General features: G+C 46.3%; 1 protein-coding gene across 1 annotated transcript in view; it reads left to right on the forward strand.

Moving 5' to 3' along the window:
• Positions 1-21,464, forward strand: part of LOC133345113 (mucin-17-like) — a 37,411-nt gene that overhangs the window by 9,148 nt on the left and 6,799 nt on the right. Inside the window, exon 3 of the mRNA XM_061555596.1 lies at positions 18,420-21,411. Coding sequence (XP_061411580.1) covers positions 18,420-21,411 — 2,992 coding nt within the window. The remainder of the gene's footprint in view (positions 1-18,419; positions 21,412-21,464) is intronic.

Below are 21,464 nucleotides of genomic sequence, written 5' to 3' on the forward strand. Positions count from 1 at the left end.
GAGGGGAGGACGGGTCAAGGTCAACACTGCACCCACAAGGACAGGGAGGTATGCAACGCTTGCCTTCTTAAGTGATTAATACAACCCCGGGTCCGGTTTCATTATTAAACGTATAACGTTCACGTGCCGCATTTTCACTTGAGCAGCGCGTACCACGTCGGGTAAGTGGTGTGCAGGGTTCTGCGAGTCCCTTGTCCACTGCATTCTCACCCGATGCCACTGTTCACTGTTTACGGTGAAGCAAGCATGAGGTTTTTGTGGAAGGGGGGGGGGGTTGACGGTGCTCACTTCAAATAAATCCTGGCCGTGGTCCTGTGGGCGGCGTGTTTCCTGACCCCTCCTGCAGGCAGCTGATGGGCTTTGGTGTTAAACGTGGTTTCACGAGACAGAGGAATGTGCATTTATTGGGGCATCTGTGCACGCGCACAGCAAGCTGCATTGTGCTGATAAAAACAGTTATATATGCCTTATGCCCCATAAAGGATGAAGAGGTGTAAGTAAGTAATGCGGAGAGGAGCGCACGAGTGATGGCTCATTCGCGTTGCACCCAGGGTAGCTGTGTAGTGCGGGGTAGTGGACTCGCATTAGGATCCTGTCAATAAAACTCTTCCAGCTTATCTCTCCTAGGAATGGGTTTGAGGGCTCATCACTATTCGAATGCAATCATCGCTAAGTTTCCACATTTGCTTTTAAATGGATGTTTGTATATCCACATTTGTTTATAAATGGATGTTTGTATATCCACATTTGCTTTTAAATGGATGTTTGTATACAATTCGGTTGTGGTATCGGCCAATACACGTTTATGATCCATCCATATCTCGCACTCAAATGAGTGCGGAATTTAAACAAACCAAATATGAGTGCCTCATAAATAGCATAAGTTCAATCGTATCTTGTTGCACACACTAGTTGATTTATATATCATCAGTGAAGTGCGCTCATTTGATAGAAATACTTATGTTATTACTCATACTATCAGGCAAATTCTATGTATCAGATTTGGAAATGACTTATTGGCACCACAATATAAGTTAGCAGTGGCCTTGCTCACAGGTGAATGTGCTGTTCAGATCAAGAACAAAGCTGCCATTTCCAACTAATTGTATCCTAATGTTTCCCCACGGATCGCGTGCCCTGTTTTGTTTGGATGGGCCAACACGTGCCTAATCCTGGCACTTAGTGGCACCAAGGCCCCGTGAGGCGGTGTCTAGAGTGTCGGCCCGACAATGCACTGCTCTGTGCTCCATCATGCCTAATCGCATGCTCCGTTTCCGTTGCTCTTCCATCCTGCAATCTGCGCGCTTTCTGGTACCCTTCTTCAACATCCGTACACGTCAATGCGGCATTGAAATAAAGCACGTGCACTTGTTGTGCACTTATGCCGCTCATTTCTCGTTTTAAGTTCTGAAAAACCCTTATGGACCAGTTCAGTAATTGCCAACGTGTGACCCATGGACCACTATTTTTCTGCAAGGCTGTGGGAAGCAGGTCGCAAAAATATTTGCAGATATTTTTTTTTTACGAAACATCATATCTGTTTTACTGCATGGCAGTCAATAATTATTTTTAAAGGGTCAACGGTGGACCATGGGGTCCAGGAAGATTAAAACATTTTAATGCTGCAACTACAGTTGGTGGATTTCTGACCAGATCCAGGAGCACAATGTAAGAGACTACACTGATAAGTTGGTTTAGTTTTAGAGCATCGCTTTGGAACATACAACTTATCGTTTGCAGGAATACAGCGGAAATTTGGAACTGTGATAATTAGCAAAAGGAAGTGATGGCGATGTGTGGTGAGAGTGATGGCCTTTTCACCTTAAATAGTAGAAAAAGAAGGAAATTGAAACCCCCAGGGATGGTTATTGCTTTTGTTAGTTTTGTTTTGACTGTATAAACATCACAGTAGTTGCGCACATGTGTGTAATACTTTATGTTAAGCTAAACAATGGATATATGCAGCTACAAGACAGCGAAGTAGTGTCTTTGATTGAGCATGAAAGCTGTACTGTGGGTCCTACTTTGAGAAGTTTGACCAAATTTTTTTTCGGCGTTCACAAAAGCCACCTTAGGTAACCCCTCTCTCAAGTCACCCATTCCCATGGTCCTCCCTACATGGGCTACCCTTTCCACAAAATCTTCTCTCACTGTGTAGCCGTTTTCTCCCAGGTCAACCGACACCCTCTACCTGCCATTGGGTTTCCGCCGTGAGCTCAGCCGCCGGGTCCCGCGACCCGAGCGGGCCGAGCGCCAACCCTTCCTGGAGGTGCCAGGGGCCAACGCCCGTCACGCCCACTGGCGTCCCGCCAACGTGGATGGATGTCTGTAGGGGGGGTGTCCAAACGGTGCATCCAAAGCTCAGCACCTGGGACTTTGTCCAAATATTTGAGCAGAAAACAACACACGTGCAAGCCGTCCACCGGGAATGTGAGCATTTTGTGCCTAGCTGTCGAAATGCGCAGCTTGTAGCGGCGTGACAGAGACCATGTCCTTAACAATCTGGAGCATAGTTGGCTCGTTTTGTCCATCAAACTCAAGGTGGTGCGGCCTGGATATAGGTCCACGTCCTGTCTGCACCGTGGATGTTTTTTTATTCACATAATCGATACGTCATCTTTGTTGAATGCTTGAAATGCATTGGTGGCGGTACTCTAGTTAATTTTCTTGTACTGTTTATGATTATTTTCTATTGTAGATTTTGTCCATCACAACAAGCTGTGTTGTGAATAAATATCGCGTAATTTTTATATTGTATAACTTTACCTTTGTCATCCCACTGCTGCATGAAAATCTCCCAATACAATGTTGGTTATGGGGGTTGGTTGACTTGATTATACTTCAACACTCTGGTTAGTGAGGGTTAATAGAGAGGGAACCCAGGACTAGCTCAGACATCACCTGACACTGATGTAATTTTTGGCTGGGAATTGAACTCAGTCCACAAGGCTCATAACACAGTGTGCTAACCACTCCACCACCACTCAACCCCTCACATTTAGAACACCACTTGCTTATTAATTGCACTATTTTGGCAACTCAACTCTGGTTACATCAGTGTTTATAATGCACGTGCATTGTGGAGTCTAAAGATAAAATAAGATGTCAAGTGGTATATGGAAAGTGCTTTTGGCAATAAGACGACATGATTCAACTGGTGAATCTTGGTGTTTGTGTGCTTGTGGTAGCGGTAGTGTAGCGGTTAGCAAGGTGCGCTGCGAAGCTTGCATCCCGAGTTCGATTCCCACTCATGACTAACACCAATGACGATTTTGTGAACTGGTCCTGGGCCTCCCCTAGGTCGAATCAGCCGCAAATAAGTACCTGGTGCGACGTGTAAACAACCCCATTGGGGGAGACAAAGGTGGTTGGGCATGGAGCTGGCCACACCACCCCTCTCGTGTACTGTTTACAGCCTTCATATGTGCTTACGAATAGTGCTTGCCCCAACAGTCTGATCAGACTATATGGGGGATCTTTGTCTTTGGAGGTTCATAGGAGCCTGTGCAGGGGGATTGGTCATTTTGTGACCGTTGTTGGTTGAGTTGAGGAGGGGGGTGGCCTCGGGTGGTTTAGCGTTACTGTGTGGGTGACACGGAAAAGCATTGAAGGAAATTTAATCTCCACAAAACTTGCGCTCGCTTCCACGCTACGTGGGGGTCGCAACAGTTCACCGCTTATCCATTGTTGCGTTTGAGAATTTACGCAGCCCGAGCTTTATGATGAATTCAAGCCCTTGCCCTCCACACTGTTGGGAGGTCACGTCTTATTGTTACGCAAGCCTCCAAGCCCAGGCTGCATTCTGCCCTCAGGTCCATTTCCACTGCTGGAGGTAGCCCTTGCCCAGAAAGATTCCTTGGTGCTAAGTTTGGACTGCATACTTTAATCAGGAACACATGTCAAAATAGCCAGATATTTTCTCAAAAATATCTTTACTGGCTGCAGGTGTTTCAACAAAAGAAACACCCTTTATTATTTACCATAACTTTTACAAGCCATAACTGAAGCATTTAATATGTTTTTGCACTTGCTGCTAATCGGGCCGTGGTGTATATGCAGCCACAAGCTTGTATGTTGAGTTCATGTTCTCTGTGATGAAGCTAACCTTCATTAATGGTCACTCAAATTTCAAGCGAATATTGTGCACTCAGTAAGCCATACGTTGCCTTCTGTGCTTTGAGATGAAATGGTAATCAGCAGGTTACTATAAATGTTAACTTCTGTACTGCACAATATACTGCACTGTACCTATGGATTGTTTTTTAATATCCTATGCCAACGCACTCTGCACGCTCCAGCTAACACAACTCACAGTTATCTGGGCTGCTTCTCTTATTGGTTTTATTTTCTACTTCGAGTCGGTGTCCTTGTAGCAAGTGGCTCAGCGGTAGAGCAAGTGGCTCACAATCACAGGGTTGCGAGTTAAAATCCTGGTTCCGGGTTGACTCAGCCCATCATTCTTATGGGGTCAATATAATAGGTACCACTTTGTGGGGAAGTCAACAGTGGTTGTTGTGTGGATGGACTCGCCCCCCACCATAGGAATTCAAAATTTCCGCCACTGGCTCAGGGGTGTAAACAGGAGATAAGCACCACCTCAATGCTCAGTTGAGCAGGAAATCACTTTGAAGAATGTGCCAGGAGACTACTCCACCAGCTTCCTAGCACGTTGGGTGTGAGTACTGCAGGTTGCGGTTGTGGTGGTCATCGGGTGATAGGAGCAGTGGAGTGAAGCTACACGACGGACGTCCCCAGGGTTTCCGTGGCCGTAACGACCAGGCCCGGGTTGCGGACAGGAACCCTGATCCACGGAGAGGGGAGGAAAAGCCAAGGCCACGGTGACCATCTTGGGCCGAGTGGCGAAGGAGGACACAACACAAGGCGTAAACGTGAACGCATTTTGTGTAAATAGTGGGCACGTATGCTGCATATGGATGTTTCAGTAATTCTCTGGAACAATGTACACAATATATAAAAAAACTTAAAACATGTAAATCAATATTAGTTTTAGATTATATACACGCTTATACTATACCACAAAAAAACATTGTATTACGTTCCTAACAAGACTGGGTGGCAGCGTGACATGGTGGTAACACTTGCGCCTCACACAAAGAAGGACCTGGGGTTGATTTCAGACCCAGTGACCTTGCGTGGGGAGTTTGTAGATTTTCTTGATGTTCTGCATGGATTTCCTCAGGGTTTTTCCAGTTTTCTTCCATAGCTAAACACACACAATGTAAAATGGTGTTGGCCAAATATCCCAATGGAGGGCTTTTCTGAAACATTAGTTTATGGCCTCAGTGTGGCATTTGTTGGCAATTAATTAATTAACAAATGAATTTATAGTCATGTATTTATTTATTTACTATTACTCTGCGCTCATACTGGCAGGAGTGGGCATTCACACCAAGAACTCTCTGTAGGGTCGTGTATGCATTCTGATCTTACATTGCTGCTGAGACTGGCATTGCTGCATTGTACTTTGAATTGTGCAGAGCCAGCGGTTGATTCGCGTGGCATATGGATCGCCTTTCTGTTTGAATAGCCTCTGGCTTAGGGTTCAGGTTGCCACCTGTCCGAACTTGACCCAGGCAATCTGGGAACCATGCGTGTGTGTTCGGTTGGCAGGAATTGATTTGTACCGAGATCTGCTACTGGTATCGTATTGAACGTTATGACAGAAAACTCCGCGTGATATTTATAGAGCTTGGCTGACCAAGGAATGGCTGGATTTGTCTGTGGAAACGGTGGCAAAGTTTAAATTGTAACTTGTACCTAAAGTAATGTTACTTCAAAACTAAATAATGAACGCCAGCATGTTGCGTACTGCGCTGACAAGTAGAGAAACTGAGTTTTAAAAAGCAAGAATACTTAATTTCAGGTGTGACAGTATTTGTGGAGAAAAAGGAGACATTAATCTTTGTAAACCCACAACGCGAACAACAATCATTGGGAAATTCAAGAACTCACTCGACTGATAAATATCCTGCAGAAGGATTGCTTTATATTGTACTGTGGCACGCCAGTAAAATCAACACATAGAAACAAAAAATAATTCTAAGAAACCGGGTGAATTTATTTAAAAGTTGGAAAATGTAGATTAGGTTAAGCTTTGAAACTTAGAAGAACAATACAGAGATGAAAGTGAAATCACAATTGTCATAGAAACAAGAGTGAAAGAATAGCTAATAGAAACAAAGCCCTCTCGAGATGTTTGTATTTCTTGGCTCAAAGCACTTTGCAAAAATAATCATCTGTTGGGATAATGACAGGATCTGGCATGAACTGACCATGGGGTAATGACCTTCACCAGCTTTCTTGAACGATGACAAAGATGATTGGGAGGGAAGTGCACCGGAGCCGTGTGGGAAAGCTCTCATTAGTTAATCGGGTGGGTGCTCAAATAATAATTTAATATTTTAAGATCCTAGTTTTACTTCTTCGCATAGACTCCCATTGGTACGGACCATTACCTGCAGTGTTTACAAATATGGCACATGTATGAAAAATTGAATGAACAAGCCAAATGCTGTGAGATGTTCTGCAGTGTGCGCTTGGGTTAGATGTTGGCCGCTGGCTGACTTTCGATCATCATCAGCCATGTTAAATCTACTGCTGGAAGAAGACCTTCCCATAGCCTCACAATTCCTCATGGTCAAACCACTCCACAATCCATCTCGCTCCATGTTCATACTTTTGGCTGCCATTCCATCAACAGTCTCATTCATCGGTCAGTGATGTGTCCTGCCCAAACGCCCACTCACTCTTCTAAACAGTTAATATGGTGTGTCTAATTTGTCTGTTCTCTAATCCACGTTTCTGTGTTTCATTGTAATTTCCAGTATATGTCTCTCCATGCTTATTTCTGTACTTTTGAGATTTGTATCCAAATACTCCCACTGTACCACACGCCTCTACTCCCACTTTACCACACACCTCCACCATCACACACGCACTCCAACATCCCATCGCCAAAAATGCCACCGCCTCGAACTTCCTACCCACTCCCCCTATCAACCACTAACACAAGGCACGCCCACCGGCCCCGAGGTCAGATTCGCTGTGCCTGCATCAACAATCTCACCGCTATAAGATCTTCTCCAGAGATACGACAGCTACCTCCCGTTCAGTTGTGTGTGTAAGACGGACCACAGCCGAATTGGTCGACTTGTCCCAAGGGCAGGTTTAGCGTGTTGATGCCAAGACGCACAGCCCTAGTTCCCCTCGGCACTCCAAAGCAGTTGATTGGCTGCCAGGTCCGGTGTGGAATGGTGCTCCACCCATTCCGCCCGAGGAGTTGCGGCCAAACACTGTTTCTGAATTTGGAGGAATCGCTTTTGTGGAATTTCTGCCATTTTACACAATTTTGGAAAAGTGAAAATCCAAAGTGCACATTAATCGTGCTCATATTGTGCGCAGTACCAGACAAGAGACGGTGTGTTGGTTCATGTGAAATGTTTCAGAGACAATGCCACTCACGCTTTTATCTATAAATGTGCCATGGCTACTTCATGGATCTTTCATGTTCCAGAAAATGAAAACACCAACATTCCCACACTTTCCTCCGGGGATATTAGTTTTCTGCAGAATTCCCATGCTTCAGCAAATGGCACTCAGCTGCTCCTGGTAATGCCAAATCAAATAAAATCCTAAGTACATTTGGTATTCACGCCATCTTAGAGCGCAACACAATCACAAAGGCCAGTCTGCAGTAGTTTGGCAGTAGGAGGCGATGATTGCTGTGTGGTATTATCCAACAGCGTATTTTGCAGGTAAATAATATAATTGAGCTAATTTGGACCATGACACTGGTATACAATTCTCTTGGACATCACAGCGTCTTCAACATCCACAGTGAAGCAGACGGCGCATAGGTTATGGTTAATACAGCCGCAGCATTAACCAGGGAGGACTTTGGGAATCGAACCGTAAACCTCTAGCAACAAGCGGGAGGACCCGCTACCGCTGGGCCATTTTACAGCCCGCAATGTCGGCGTGAGCACGCAGGGCTTTAAAGGGGAGGCACAGCTCGCCGGGGTAGATCGTGCTCGTCGGAGCGACATTGAGAAACCCCACTTCGTTCAATGGCCTCCAGCAGCTCCCCTCGACACAAAGCCCGGCGAGAGAAGTCCTTTACCCGGTGCCGGATTAAGCTAGTGCGGGGCCTGTAGCATATGTTATAAAGGGGTCCTAAATAAAATAAAACACATGTTAAAACACAAATGTTTAACTTGCACAGTCAAGTAATTGTATTTTTTCATTTGTTATAGAGCCAGATAATACGACAAATCGCTAACCTTAAACATCCAGTCGTTTTGTGAAACTCCGCTGTATCAAGGCCCCCAGCGCTGCTTTGTCACTCGTGTGACTCACGCTGCCCTTAGAAAGCAGAATTTCGGTCAACTTGCATCTGCCTTTGGCCATTTTTAAATACATTATTTATGTTAGATGTTGTAACTGGAGTTTTTTTTATGACCCATTGTGCTCCTGGAGCAAATGACGTGAGGCAAATAACCCTCTTGACACTTGCTCGGTAAGCAGAACATAACGTTGCAAAGTCACTTCTGAAGTAAAATTGAAAAAAAGATTCCCACACCAAACACTAAAAATATTCCTTCGTGCCTTGTCAAAAAATCTGATTGACAGAAGTACAATGTCGCCCATTTCATCAGGCAAAATTTGCAATAATTCATGACTGGGCTGAGGTAAGAATAAAGTCTGTATTTTTGAGAATGCTATTTAACCACAGATGTTTGCCTGGATTCAAACCTGGGGTCTCAGAGGCTTTGGCTCAGTACTCTGACCAATGACAGCACCCACTGGGCCACATAGTATATATACCCTGCACAATCTCACAATAAACGCAGCCACAGGCTTAAGTGTGCACTGATGAGAACGTAATCGCCACTGTTAACCTCGTTTCACATTCGTGTCACACGCCTTTTGGAGTTCGTTTGCAAAAAGCCTGTTCGCACATCGGAGGGCGTCTCGACACATCTCGGTTCGTGGACGTGCGCCGTGTCACCGCTTCCTCCTGCAACTTCCTCACCCAGCACAGGGTCTGGCTCCACTGGACGCAACAGGCGGTGTCTTGACCGCTGATTAAAATCGCCGTTTCACCAAAGGGCCACTTCAGGGTGGGTGGGTGGGGGGGGTGAAATCACTCATTTCATTTCTTTCCAACGGCTCTGATTGCTCTAATTTAGTCGTTTAAGTAACGCACGGACGAGAGCGCTGTGATTACCACAAAACAAAGGCAGTAGCACAGAGGCATTGACCCGATGAAGGGTTAATAGTTTAAAAAATCCTTGTTAGTTTGGTTCACGAGTCGGTCTTGAGCGACTGACAAGCTGCGTTGAAAAAGCCTGGGGGGAAAAAAACGATGAAATTAGTTCAGCTTTGAAATCGAGCAGCCCACGGCAGTGGCTCATAATATTCGAACGCTCACGTGAAACAAAGGTTGACATGAATTCCTGCGGCCTTCGCCTTGGCAGTCGCTCGCTGAACCACACTGCCTCCTGCGCCGCCCGGTCGGGAACGATTCTGTTTTCATTCTGCATGTAAATGTGAAATCCCACCGGGTCTTGGTGTGTGGGCCAACCCACAGACAATGGGGGGGTTTGTGAGGCTGCGCACGGAAACCAACCTTCCGGCAAGGTTTCTGGTGCACCCTGCATCTCCATTCGACTGCCACTTTCTACTCAGCAGTGCAGCCCAATACTTGGGGCCATCGAATTGTGGGCTTGAGAACAAATGCACCTCGCCTTTGGGAACCTGCAGGGCCTTGCCAGTGGGATAAGGAATGTTGGAATAAAAAAGACAGAAACAATAACAACAACTCTACGCTCACCGATGTTCTATCACTCAGGGGAAATGTTACTGCACTGCAGTCACTCTGTAGTTGAGATGCAACTCCACCTTTGATCATTATTATTTCCCAAATTGGATCCCCGTGAGGCCGCGTATGGAGTTGGAGAACTGATAAGGAGTTCATTTGCATAAGGGCTGTTACAATGCAAATCAACTGGAACGGTGCTGAGTGATTGGCCATGGGGCGATATGAAGGCCGCTCTTGAAGCCCAATATTTGTGAATGGGGGGATTGGCAAATGCGATGCCGACATTTCCATCAAACTCGGGGCGATATTGGAGGTGCCCCAATTGTATTCACATTTGATTATGTTTTTTATCTATTAAATTAGAATCTGGAAAAAAGTAAGAAAATTACTTTTAACAGCGACTTCTTTAGGTGATAATAACTTACATGATTGTATTACTTTTTTTATTTGGAAAAAAATACATTTGTAAGAAAATTTTAGGTGGAGCGATGCCCCCAACACACAAAGGCCAAAACCAGACTGGCCGCCTCCGTATTTTAATGAAAAGACAGGACAGAAATATAAAAAAAACTAGCAAAAACAATAACACACGGGTACAATAACAGTGCGTCTGCTCGTGCAGATATCTATCATGCCTTCTTTATTGCTACCTTTGAATGTGAGCGGCCAGAGTGGCAAAATGTTTGGCCAGTGTAAGTACTGGCGCTAGAAGCTGGCGATAGGCGGTGGTTGGGAGAAGTCAGGAGTGATTGGTTGACCCTGCACGCCCAGGAAGCACAGGGGAAGGTTAATGTGAAAATGAAAAACTGCCTTCTTTTTGTGAGGGAATTTATAGTCTTTTTTTTACCTTATTTCTGACAATTAAAGTGTTTGCTATACCCCACCTGTACCATAGAGGAAATAAAGGACAAAAAATAACACTGCATGATATAAATTTATTAAATTACTCTAGTCCAGTGGTTCAATACTTCTCTGGACCCACGTACCACTGTCACCCAACAAAACATTTACGGATCACCATGGAGTAAAAATATGTTATTTTACTCAAATATTTTACCTACAACGGTTCCTTTGCGATTCATTCCAAAGGGACAAAGTGTTGGTGAATGTGTCCTTCAATGCAACAACTCGGTTATTTAACATAGACAATTGCCGTTCTAAAGTAAACAATTGCTTGATTTAATTAGCTTACACACGGCACTATGAACCCACCAATCCGAATACGAGTCACAGCCACTACCATGATGAAGTGTGGTCAAACAACTCCCATGTCCTGGGGAGGCATTCATCCAGCAGTGGTATGACAAAGGGATGTGACATAGTATCCGTAATAATTCATATTTAAGTTTCTTAATTTTGTACTGTCTATTAACCAGCGCACTGAGTTTCTTAAAGTGGAACACACACGCAGCTCACGTGCGAGTTGTGGGTCATAGCCTGTGAGATTACATATACTATTCTAGTTCCATACAGTGTGCGATTGTTCCAAAGTACTTTATACTTTAATAAAATACGTGGCACGGGTCCAGGGGAAATGCACCAGTGCTTCGTTGCTGTATGTGGGATCTCAGAAAGCGCTGCGTTTCACACACTCAATGCCAGAGCACCGCGCATGCACTTGTGATCTGGAGGAATTCCAAACCAAGGAACCCATACGGTCAGCCAAAGTGGTTTTCAACTAATAACTGCTCATATGTTGCTTGACTGGCAACTGAGCCCAGCCTGGTGTCTCTGCTGATGTTATGTTGAGAAGTGGCAAGCAGGGTTAATCTACCCACCTCAATGGCCATGCTAATTCTACAACTGTCTGCTGCATACATCACTTGGCAGTTTGCCAGTCCATACCAATGCTCTATGGTAATGCCGTACTGGCTATTTGCATGATAGGCAGGATGGCATTACCATATCACTGTTGTCAGATAACCTAAAGTGTGGGTTTGTAGGCAGGATAGAAACTAAAAAAACTTCCGTTTGAATAATCTTAACACTATAAATCTAGGCCATTGACTGGTCTAGGATGGAATAAGCTTTTGTCTGGGAAATTGGTATTTTTTTAAAGTTAATACAATATTGAATATTCTTTGGGTCTTTCGGTAAAGTCACGTAGATACAGTAGGTTCAAGTAACCTATCGACGTGACCTATCTACGTGACACAGGCGGTCGTCTTCAGGAAAAACCCTTTTCCTGAAGACGACCGTTTGTGTTGCGATCGAAACGTTGTAGTTTTTTGTTATTTTCTTTGAACCTATCTACGTGCCTTTACCAAAAGTCCCAAAGAATATGAATTCCTGCAGTCACGAAAGCTTTAAGTCAACAATAGTGAATATTTACAGCAAGTCGTGCTCATGAGACGTGGCTCTATATTGGCACCAAATGCACACTCGATCCTCAATTGTAAACTGGATTGGACTGAACAGGTTAAATGATGCTGTGTTGTGCTTGTTTTCTTTGTTGCCTTGCTTCTGGCTTTGCTGCATGAGCAACAATGGGATACGAGAATGTTTATTACCAGAGCAGTGATTCCGAATGTTCGTGCCACATCCTGTGTTTGTGACTATGCATGGAGACCCAGGGCCCTCGGGCTCTCACGCGACATCGAAAACAATAACGCTTCGGCTGCTGCTCGTGTGACATTTAAGAAGTCGCCTTTAGACATTTACGGTTCCGATCATGGCGTAAACAGTTTGTCATACTTCATAATGCTACATTTTTAACCTGTTAAAGGATCCATACTATTTTTTTACGAAAAATACCATCCAGAATGTTCACCTTTTACATCGCATAGCTGAAATAAGCGTCAATGTCCATCTTTTGAAAATTAAGTTTCAGAAATGTGGTGATGACTTTTCCATTTCTTCCTTGCAACATGACTTTTTCTTTTATTCCAGTGCCTGTTGTGGTAGTAAGTCAAAAGGTCAAGGATCCTTAAAAAAATAAAGCCCCGGGAAATGTATAATAGCCGGTAAAACTCACAATGCCGCCGTGTTTTGGTAATGACAGGTACGGTAATGTGATATTAACCCTGTAATTTGCATGTTAATGCTCGCAAAATGCATGTCGTCGTGAAGGCTTGCGAGATAATTTGCCAGAGCTTGAGATGTTTTATGCTTAGCTTGGGGCTTTGCATGCATAATAACCCCTGTCTAGACGTATTTTTTGGCCAGATGCATGCCAACTCCACGCACAAGAATGCATTCATTCACTTTGTTGTTTCTGCCACGTTTATATGCCGGCACCATGGCCTCTCTCGTGATCAGCATATTAAATGGAGATATTAATTTGATTATGGGTTCAGATACCCATTTTCTGCCACTGGAAAAAAACACGTGTGCTTTGGGTGGAGTCGGTGGCATGGTGGAGTTCTATTAAGCCACATCAAAGTGAATTTGATTATTTTCATTACGCTCGCTTATCTGGAAAAATACCTCACCGAGTCTCAAGACTCTTTTCCACGAGTCTCCTGCCAAGTTTTCACAGTGGGGGGGGGGGGGGGGGGTGATGTTACTGTGCCTAATTCAAATTGAATACTTAGCAGATAATCTTTTAGCGATTTTTCCAATGGCAGAAAACTAAGGAACCCAGAGGAAACCCATGTAGAATAGGGGGAGAATGTACAAACTCCACACAAAAAGGCCCCCGAGTCGGGAATCGAACCCAGGAATATTTTTTTGATGTGAGGAACAAGTGTTACCACTGCATAATGCCACTGCAGAGTGAGACATATGGCGCTTACACACTTGACCCGTTGGTGTTTGGAAATAATACGGATGATTTCACAGCTGGACACCTCATTAAGCGCCTTGTCTCCCTCGAGTGTGGTTGAAACAGTCTGTTTATTGTTCCCATTGCGGTGAGCCAACGCAACTTTCCCGTGTGTGGCTTTGGCCCATTGCTTAATCGAAACATGCATCTACAGCATGCACTTGTCTCCGTGTGAGTTACATTATAATATATATAAATCGGGTGAGTGCAATGAGAGAAAATGGTAACTGTCTCTTTGCAAGATAGGCAGACACCTACGGGTAAATGGGAATTAATGGACTGCATTGTCAGTGCTGCAGAAACACAAGCTGAAAATACACTACCACAAACATTATTTACAAACACTGCCTTATACTGCCTCATACATTATAAATGAGTTTATATAGTAAAATATACAATGTGTATAATTTAATTGCAATTGGAAATCGCAAAACCTTTGAGTTGTCATTTATCCCGAGCTCTCCTTTTCTTCCCACAACTTCATCCCTCCATCTGTGCAACACCTCCCACATCTGCCATTGCATTACCCCAGCTACTGTTGAGACCCTCATCCAGGCCTTCATGACTTCTTCACTTTATTACTGCATCTATCTCTTAAATCGCTTCCATAAATCGCTCATGACTCAACCCAAAGTGAAATCGCATCACCTCAACACTCCGATCCGTCCACTGACTCCCAACAGCAGTCCTAGATAAACTTCACGATCACCCTCTCCACTGTTAAGATCCTCAATGGACTTAACCCCTTCTACCGCTCTGCCTACTTTTCCATTCGAGTACTCCCCTTCACATACTCCCTACTCCAGTAACTAAGGCATTTTGGTGAAACCTCCAGTCAACCTTCGCTCAGTGGGAGGTTGCTCATATTGTCTTGCCTCACGGCAGATGTGGGGCGGGTGTAAAACAGGAATTTCCTGTTTTTGGATGCTGGGGATGGTCACGTGACCAGGAAGTTGCGATTTTAGATTTCCAGTGAACCACGCGGGCGTCGGCCATTACGCACATAATTCAAGATGGCGGCACACATCGCGTCACAGTGAAGCCACAGCCGCAATTGTCCATTGTGGGAGCTTAAGAAGCATTGTCTGTAAGTTCGTTTATGTTCTTATAATATTGGCAATGCTGTTATAATGTTAGAATGACCGTTATAAGGATGTAAATGCCTTTATAATGCTGTAAAATTGTTATGATAAATACGAGGCCTAGTTAACAACGAAACCTGCAACTTTCCTTATTGTGAATGTTACTTGTAATTTAATAAGTCGAGTCAAACTTGTACCCAAGTAACTATATTGCGATCTGGAGAGCAAGGATGACAAAATGTCTCATTCATAGTGCAGTGTTATGTGTAGTACTGTACATCTGGGGTGCAGTGTGATGATAACACGGTGTGCCTTATGTAACACAGCAGCGTATGCTCTTGTATAGCTATTCCATGGTAATGTAGGTGCCTGCCCCCTCCAGGATCTATTGTTTAGAAATATGTTACCTAAGACAATGTTATGGTGCTGTGGTGTTCATTGTGTTGGTGTTTCCGGGTTATAACAGATGCTGTATGTGTGTTTTCTCACCAGTTTTACCTCGTTAAACTCAATAAATGACGTTTGGAGTCGGACGTTCATCCTGGCTCCGAGGGTTTATTGAACGCGAGGTTAACTACTCAGCTAGTGGTGCAATGCAGCGCACAGCGAGGCCGAGACACATATCCTCTACTGTACCTATTGTCTGGAACTCCCTCCCCTCAGCCATCAGTGATATTGACTTCCTGGCCCTATTCAAGTTCAGGCAAAAGGCATTCCTCTTCTCCTGAGTGACAAACTAGCTGTCTCCTCTCTAAAATATGTGTAGTGAGTCCAACTGAGCTGCAGACATTGTCTTGGGAGCAACACTATTTATTACATAAACTCAACACAATATAATGTAACCTACACTCGGGTCTCGAATGCTCGTCTAACCACGCTACGGCAGAACTAGACACGGTCCCGCTATCCCAGTCCAGATCATGAGCTGGGCGATAATATGATGCGAACCCCACAAAACAGAACTTCACCCACCGACTTGGGGGTTGGCCACGAGCACACACAAGCAGTCTTGTCAGGGTCTGTGGCAATCCCCGCCTCACTCACAATGTGTCCCAGGTAACAAATCAACTTCTGTGGCTTAAATTTCAAATTTGCTGCCCGTATTTTAACAAATACCAAGTGCAATCGCTGCAGATGCTCCTGAAATGTGCGCCCAAAGATGATCAGGTCGTCCAAATAAATCAAGCATGACTCCCATTGGAGTCCCGATGACACCAATTCCATCAGTCGCTGAAACGTAGCCGGGGCTGAGTGAAGCCCCATCGGCAAACAGTTTAACTGAAAAAGCCCTTGTGGGGTGCGAAACACTGTTTTGGGCTTAGAACTTTCATCAACGGCAACTGCCAAAACCCCAACAGCAAATCCAAGGTGGAAAAGAATCGTGCACCCGACAAGGCATTCAATGAATCGTCCATCCGTGGGAGCAGGTAAGCATCTGCCAAGGAGACCTTGTTCAATTTTCTAAAATCCATGCAAAATATTATACTCCTGTCCTTCTTCCTAACCAAAACGATGGGTGCCTCCCAGGGACTGGTGGACGGATAAATAATGTTGGTGGCCAACATCTCATCGAATGCCTGACGCACAAGATCCTTTTCTTTTGGGCTAAACCGAAACGAATTTTGTTGGATGGGAGCGGTATTACCCGTATCAATATGATGATGCATCAAAGACGTGCATCCCACATCAAATCTACTTTTGCTTAAAACGTCAGAGAACTCCCAGAGCAAGGCACGTAACTCGCCCTTCTGCTCACTTGTCGAATCCGGGTTCTCGGCGCACAGCACATCCATCCACAACTAGTCTTCTACCACTCCACGCTCCACTGAAACCTCAACACTAGTGGCTACTTCGCTGGTCTTTTCACAACATGCAGCCGTCGCGTGAGCCAAAACCGTACCTATCTGCACAACCACGGTACGCAATCCTGCATTCAAAACCTGGAGGAAGGGTTTCTGGTACCTCCTCACAATCGTTTGGGCTCCCACCAGTATGAGACCCTTAACTGCCCTGTTCGAGGGGGTCAAGAGAACCCCCCTCCCCCCCCCCCCCTGCTGAAGATTCTCGGTTGAGCTGCTTTCGCAGCCGCAACGGCACGAGCATCTGTGCTCCCGGGGGAACTCGAACAGTTTCCTTCACCAGGGCCTGAACTGTAACATTCGCCGTACGCAGTTGAGTCGGGGCCGACAAGAACGCCAACCTACGCCCCGACGACAGTTCAACATAACCCTGGTCCACCAGCATCGTCAATCCCCAATAGACAAGGTACAGCCAGTGACTTTGAGGTCAGCACTGGTCCTGTCAACTCATTATCTCCGATCCGCACTGTCGCAATTATCTGAGCCACAATGCCCAAACTCCCACCATTAAAGGCGACACAATTACTCTATACAGGTCCCAAACAAATCGACTTTTGTGGCAATGACCTGTAAATCAGTCCCTGCACCGTCCCTGCAATTGCTGACGATCCCGCTGCCACTGCTACGACCCTATGTGCCAATGCCATCGATTGGCCCGGACACCGTGGCAATCCAACACCCCCTGAGCTACGCATCCCACACGCCACGACACGATCGACCCCAGCGACGCGCGAACCCGACACGATCTGTGATGGAGATGCCTGAGGTGACTGTGTAGGCCAGGTGTGTGATGCGCGGCGACTCACCTTTGGGCTTGGAGGAGCGGAGGTCGGCGGGGTGGAGAAAGAAGGAGGCACGACGAACTGCTCTGGCTCGGCGCGGCATCCCTTGGAGATGTGGCCAGGCAGGCCACACTTGAAACAGGTGATGGGCACCTTCCACGGGGAAGAAGCAACCTTCCCCTGCAGTCTCTGCTCCTGCCACCATCCCACATCAGTCCTCGCCCGCTGACTCCCATCAGCAACGCACAAACTGGAGGGGAATCCTTTTCCTCTGGCAATACGATGTCTCCTGGCACGCGGCCACTCCGACACGCCGCCGCAAATTACAGTGCGCCTGGATACAGCGCGCTACCCTAAGAGATGTTAGGTCGTCATCTTTTGTGGCAGACAAAAAAACGTCCATGTTCCATGCCAACGCCAACAGTCGTTCCAGAACTAGAGAGTCCAACCCTGCCTGGTCAATTTTAGGATACGCCGCTTGGCCCAGGGACATCAGCGCATTGCGAAAGGGACTGGTGGCTACAGGAATGATCGAGAAGGAAGCGTGGTCAGGTGACGGAAGAGGACGGAAGAGTCTGCCGGTGGAGTGAGCATCCATAGTCAGCGAGAAGGTTCGGGAATGGGGGTGTGGCCTCAGTTGGTATATAAGGAAGATGCGTGGGAGACTCGGGGCTGTTGCAGTGTGATCTTCGCCGATGTCAAGTGAACGTGTCTTCAATAAAGTGCCATCTCAAGAGAAGTGCGTCAAGTTCATCAGTAGATATGTATTCCTACATATGTCCCAGTATTTTAATGTTGTTGCATTTAGACACTACATAAATCCTTATTATATTTGTGTAAAAATGCAGTGCTTGTTCATGACAAGACCAGTAGAGTATGTTCAGCCTGTGGTTCAAGGAATAATAACTATTGCTAGTTTTGCTGTTGTGCCCAATTAATAAAAGTGGGATTTAGTGTAAAATTATGACACACAACTCTCTGGATTCTCATGTAATGGAATCCACAAGAGTTTGAAACGTTTCACAGGTTTTAACGTGGCTCGTGCAGTATATACCACTCAGTCGCCTCGTGCTTTTGTGTCACTCATTTCAGACTCTGGCTTGAGCTCTCAGGATGCCATCACGCCCTGTCTGGACGTTGATGACGTCAACTTCCTGGAGTCTCAAGCAGCCATGAAATCGTCGCCTCCGTCGAACGCCGACACCAAGCACACGACCGCGCTGGTCCACGCTCACCCCAAGTCTTGCAGTGACCCCAGCTCGGCACATCCCAGACTCGATGGCTGCTGCTCGTCTTTTCAAAAGTGTTCCATCTCTTCTCTTCAGCACATAGATGGGTGTCAGCATTCTCTTGTGAGCCAGTCACACACCCCGATATCCAACAATTGTCTTTGTGTCCATTCTGACAAGGAATCCTCTCATCACACCCACCACAAACATTCTAGTTACCGTAACTGCTCCTTGCACAGTCAAACCCATGGGCAGCATTGCCCGGTGTCATGTCTGGATCATCATTTTCCTGCCAACTGTGACAATGGGAAATCCACTCCCCCACATCTTCAGGATTCTCAGTGTTGCACCGTAGCACAAGAGAACAGTATAGAAATCCTCATGAAGCCATTTTCTAATCAGGAATGTGCCATGTCACCATTGCCCTCCAACCTCCAAAGATCCTGCTTGCCTCAGCGATGTAAACTTCAGACTTCTCCCATCTCAGAGCCTTGTAGCTACCAGCCTTCAATTTACGAGAGGCCACTCTACAAACAATCGCAAAATTACCAGACACCATCTCAACTGTATTACAAGGAAAGAGCCTCTGCATCCCCTCAGCCATCTAACTTCCAGTCCGTGTCATCTTTGCACCAGTCATATAATTATCATTGTCCTGCCTTGACTTCATCGTCTAATGAACCAGACCCTCCTTCTGGTCATCATAAACCAACTTTGTCAATAGTGTCTACCCACCACAGACCTATCTCTCCACCATTGTCTGCCCAACAGCTGGCAACTGCGCAGTTAACTTCGGATTACAAGAGATCACTGTCTCCAGTTTCAGCTGCTGCCCATCCGACGTTATCGCAGCCCTCACATGGACACCCAAATAGACCGTTGTCACCACCACCATCTGCTAACCAGAGATCACTTTCACCACCTGCCAACCAGCAGTTACTTTTGCCCCCTCTTATTGATGAAGAATCACTCTCACCAACACATACCAGTCAACAAAGGCAATTTTCAACACGTATTCACCAGCAGACACAACAAACCTCAACAACATGTAACCCACAGAGACCTCTGTCACCATCACCAAATCCACAGAGGCCTCTATCACCACCACCAAATCAACAGAGGCCTCTATCACCACCACCAAATAAACAGAGGCCTCTCTCACCACCACCAAATGCACAGAGGCCTATCTCACCACCACCGAATCCACAGAGGCCCCTCTCACCAGCACCAAATCCACAGAGGCCCCTCTCACCAGCACCAAATGCACAGAGGCCCCTCTCACCAGCACCAAATCAACAGAGGCCTCTCTCACCACCACTGAATCCACAGAGGCCTCTCTCACCACCACCGAATCTACAAAGACCTCTATCACCACCACCAAATCCACAAAGACCTCTCTCACCACAGAGATCCCTTTCTCCATCAGCTAATATACACCCACCAACATCAAACCAACAAAGACCTTTCTCACCTCTTTATAATCCACAAAGACCTCTTTCTCCATCCACTAGTCTACAAAGACCTCTCTCTCCACCACCTAGCTTTCAAAGGCCTCTCTCACCAGCACCTAATCCACAAAGACCTCTCTCTCCACCACATAATCTACATAGACCTCTCTCACCACCATTTAATAAAGAGAGAATTTCAAATCCACAATCTTCCAACCACCACTGTCAATTTTCGTTGTCGAATTCCAATCACCAGGTGCCTCTCGCAGCACAGCCTGGCCTACAAAGGGCTTTGTCTCCAGTCCCACACAATCATCACAGGTCACTTTCTCCACCACCCAATCACCAGAAGCCACCATTACCACAAACATCCAACCATCACAGGACTGTGTCATCCCAAGCGCACCATCAGCAGAGACTGACTGCCCTTTCCTTGGACAACCATCGACCTATATCTCCTCTCGCTTCCACCCAACAGAGAGCATTGTCTCCAGCACCATCCACCCCTGACAGACCCATTTCTCCAGTACCTCCAATGCAACATAGGCCCCTCTCTCCACCACCCTGTAACCATCAGAGGCCTCTTTCACCAACGCCTGCTGCATATCACCGGCAAAACTTTTCATGTCCTTCAAGTCAGCAAAAGGCAATTTTATCACCTCATTTTGGTCAGGATTTGTCATTTTTATATCCAGCTGTGGACAACTATAAAGTTACTTCACCACATGCTTTTAAGCAGAAGTCATGTTTGAATCAGCCTTTGACCAGTCAGAGGCCACTCTATGTGCAGCACCTGGCAAGAAGCCACTTGTCCTCTCCACCACAAGACTCCTACTCTTCTCCGTCCTGTTCTAGTTCTTCATCTCATCTTTCTGCAGATTCCCATAATCTTCACTGTGCACATGTCGCTTTGCCTTCACAAGTGCACGTCACCTCCAAATGTCCTCCATACAAGCAGTCCCTTCAGACCAATCTCGAGTGCGATGACTTTTCTCATTCCATCAACCCCGAGCACTGCTCTTGTCAAAGTCACAAGAGCCAGCACTGCCATTCCGGCTGTGCAAAGCCACATGCCCCATGCTTGCCACCGCTAAGCGAGCAGCAGGGCTCTCACGCCAAGCGCAATGCTCTCAGTCTCTCGGACTCTTCCACCGACCACAGCAGCACCTCGGCCTCCGTCTTCCAGCCCAGTCTGAGACACAGGCACCGCGAACCACCAGGGGCACCGGATGCTGCAGTGGTACGGGTGAGGAGCGGCCCGCTGTCCACCGAGTGGCTACCGGATGCGGTGATGCTGCGGGTGCTGACCCACCTACCGGTGGAGAGCCTGTGCCGCAGTGCTCGCGTGTGCCGCCGCTGGTACTGGCTCGTGTGGGACCCGCGCCTCTGGCAGACGGTTCAGCTTGGGTGAGAGTGCTGTGCGGATTTTGTCGGAAATACAGACATTGTAATTAATCCGT

Source organism: Lethenteron reissneri, chromosome 21 (genome assembly GCF_015708825.2).
Source record: "Lethenteron reissneri isolate LAM-NWPU_2019-01 chromosome 21, ASM1570882v1, whole genome shotgun sequence".
NCBI lineage: Eukaryota > Metazoa > Chordata > Hyperoartia > Petromyzontiformes > Petromyzontidae > Lethenteron > Lethenteron reissneri.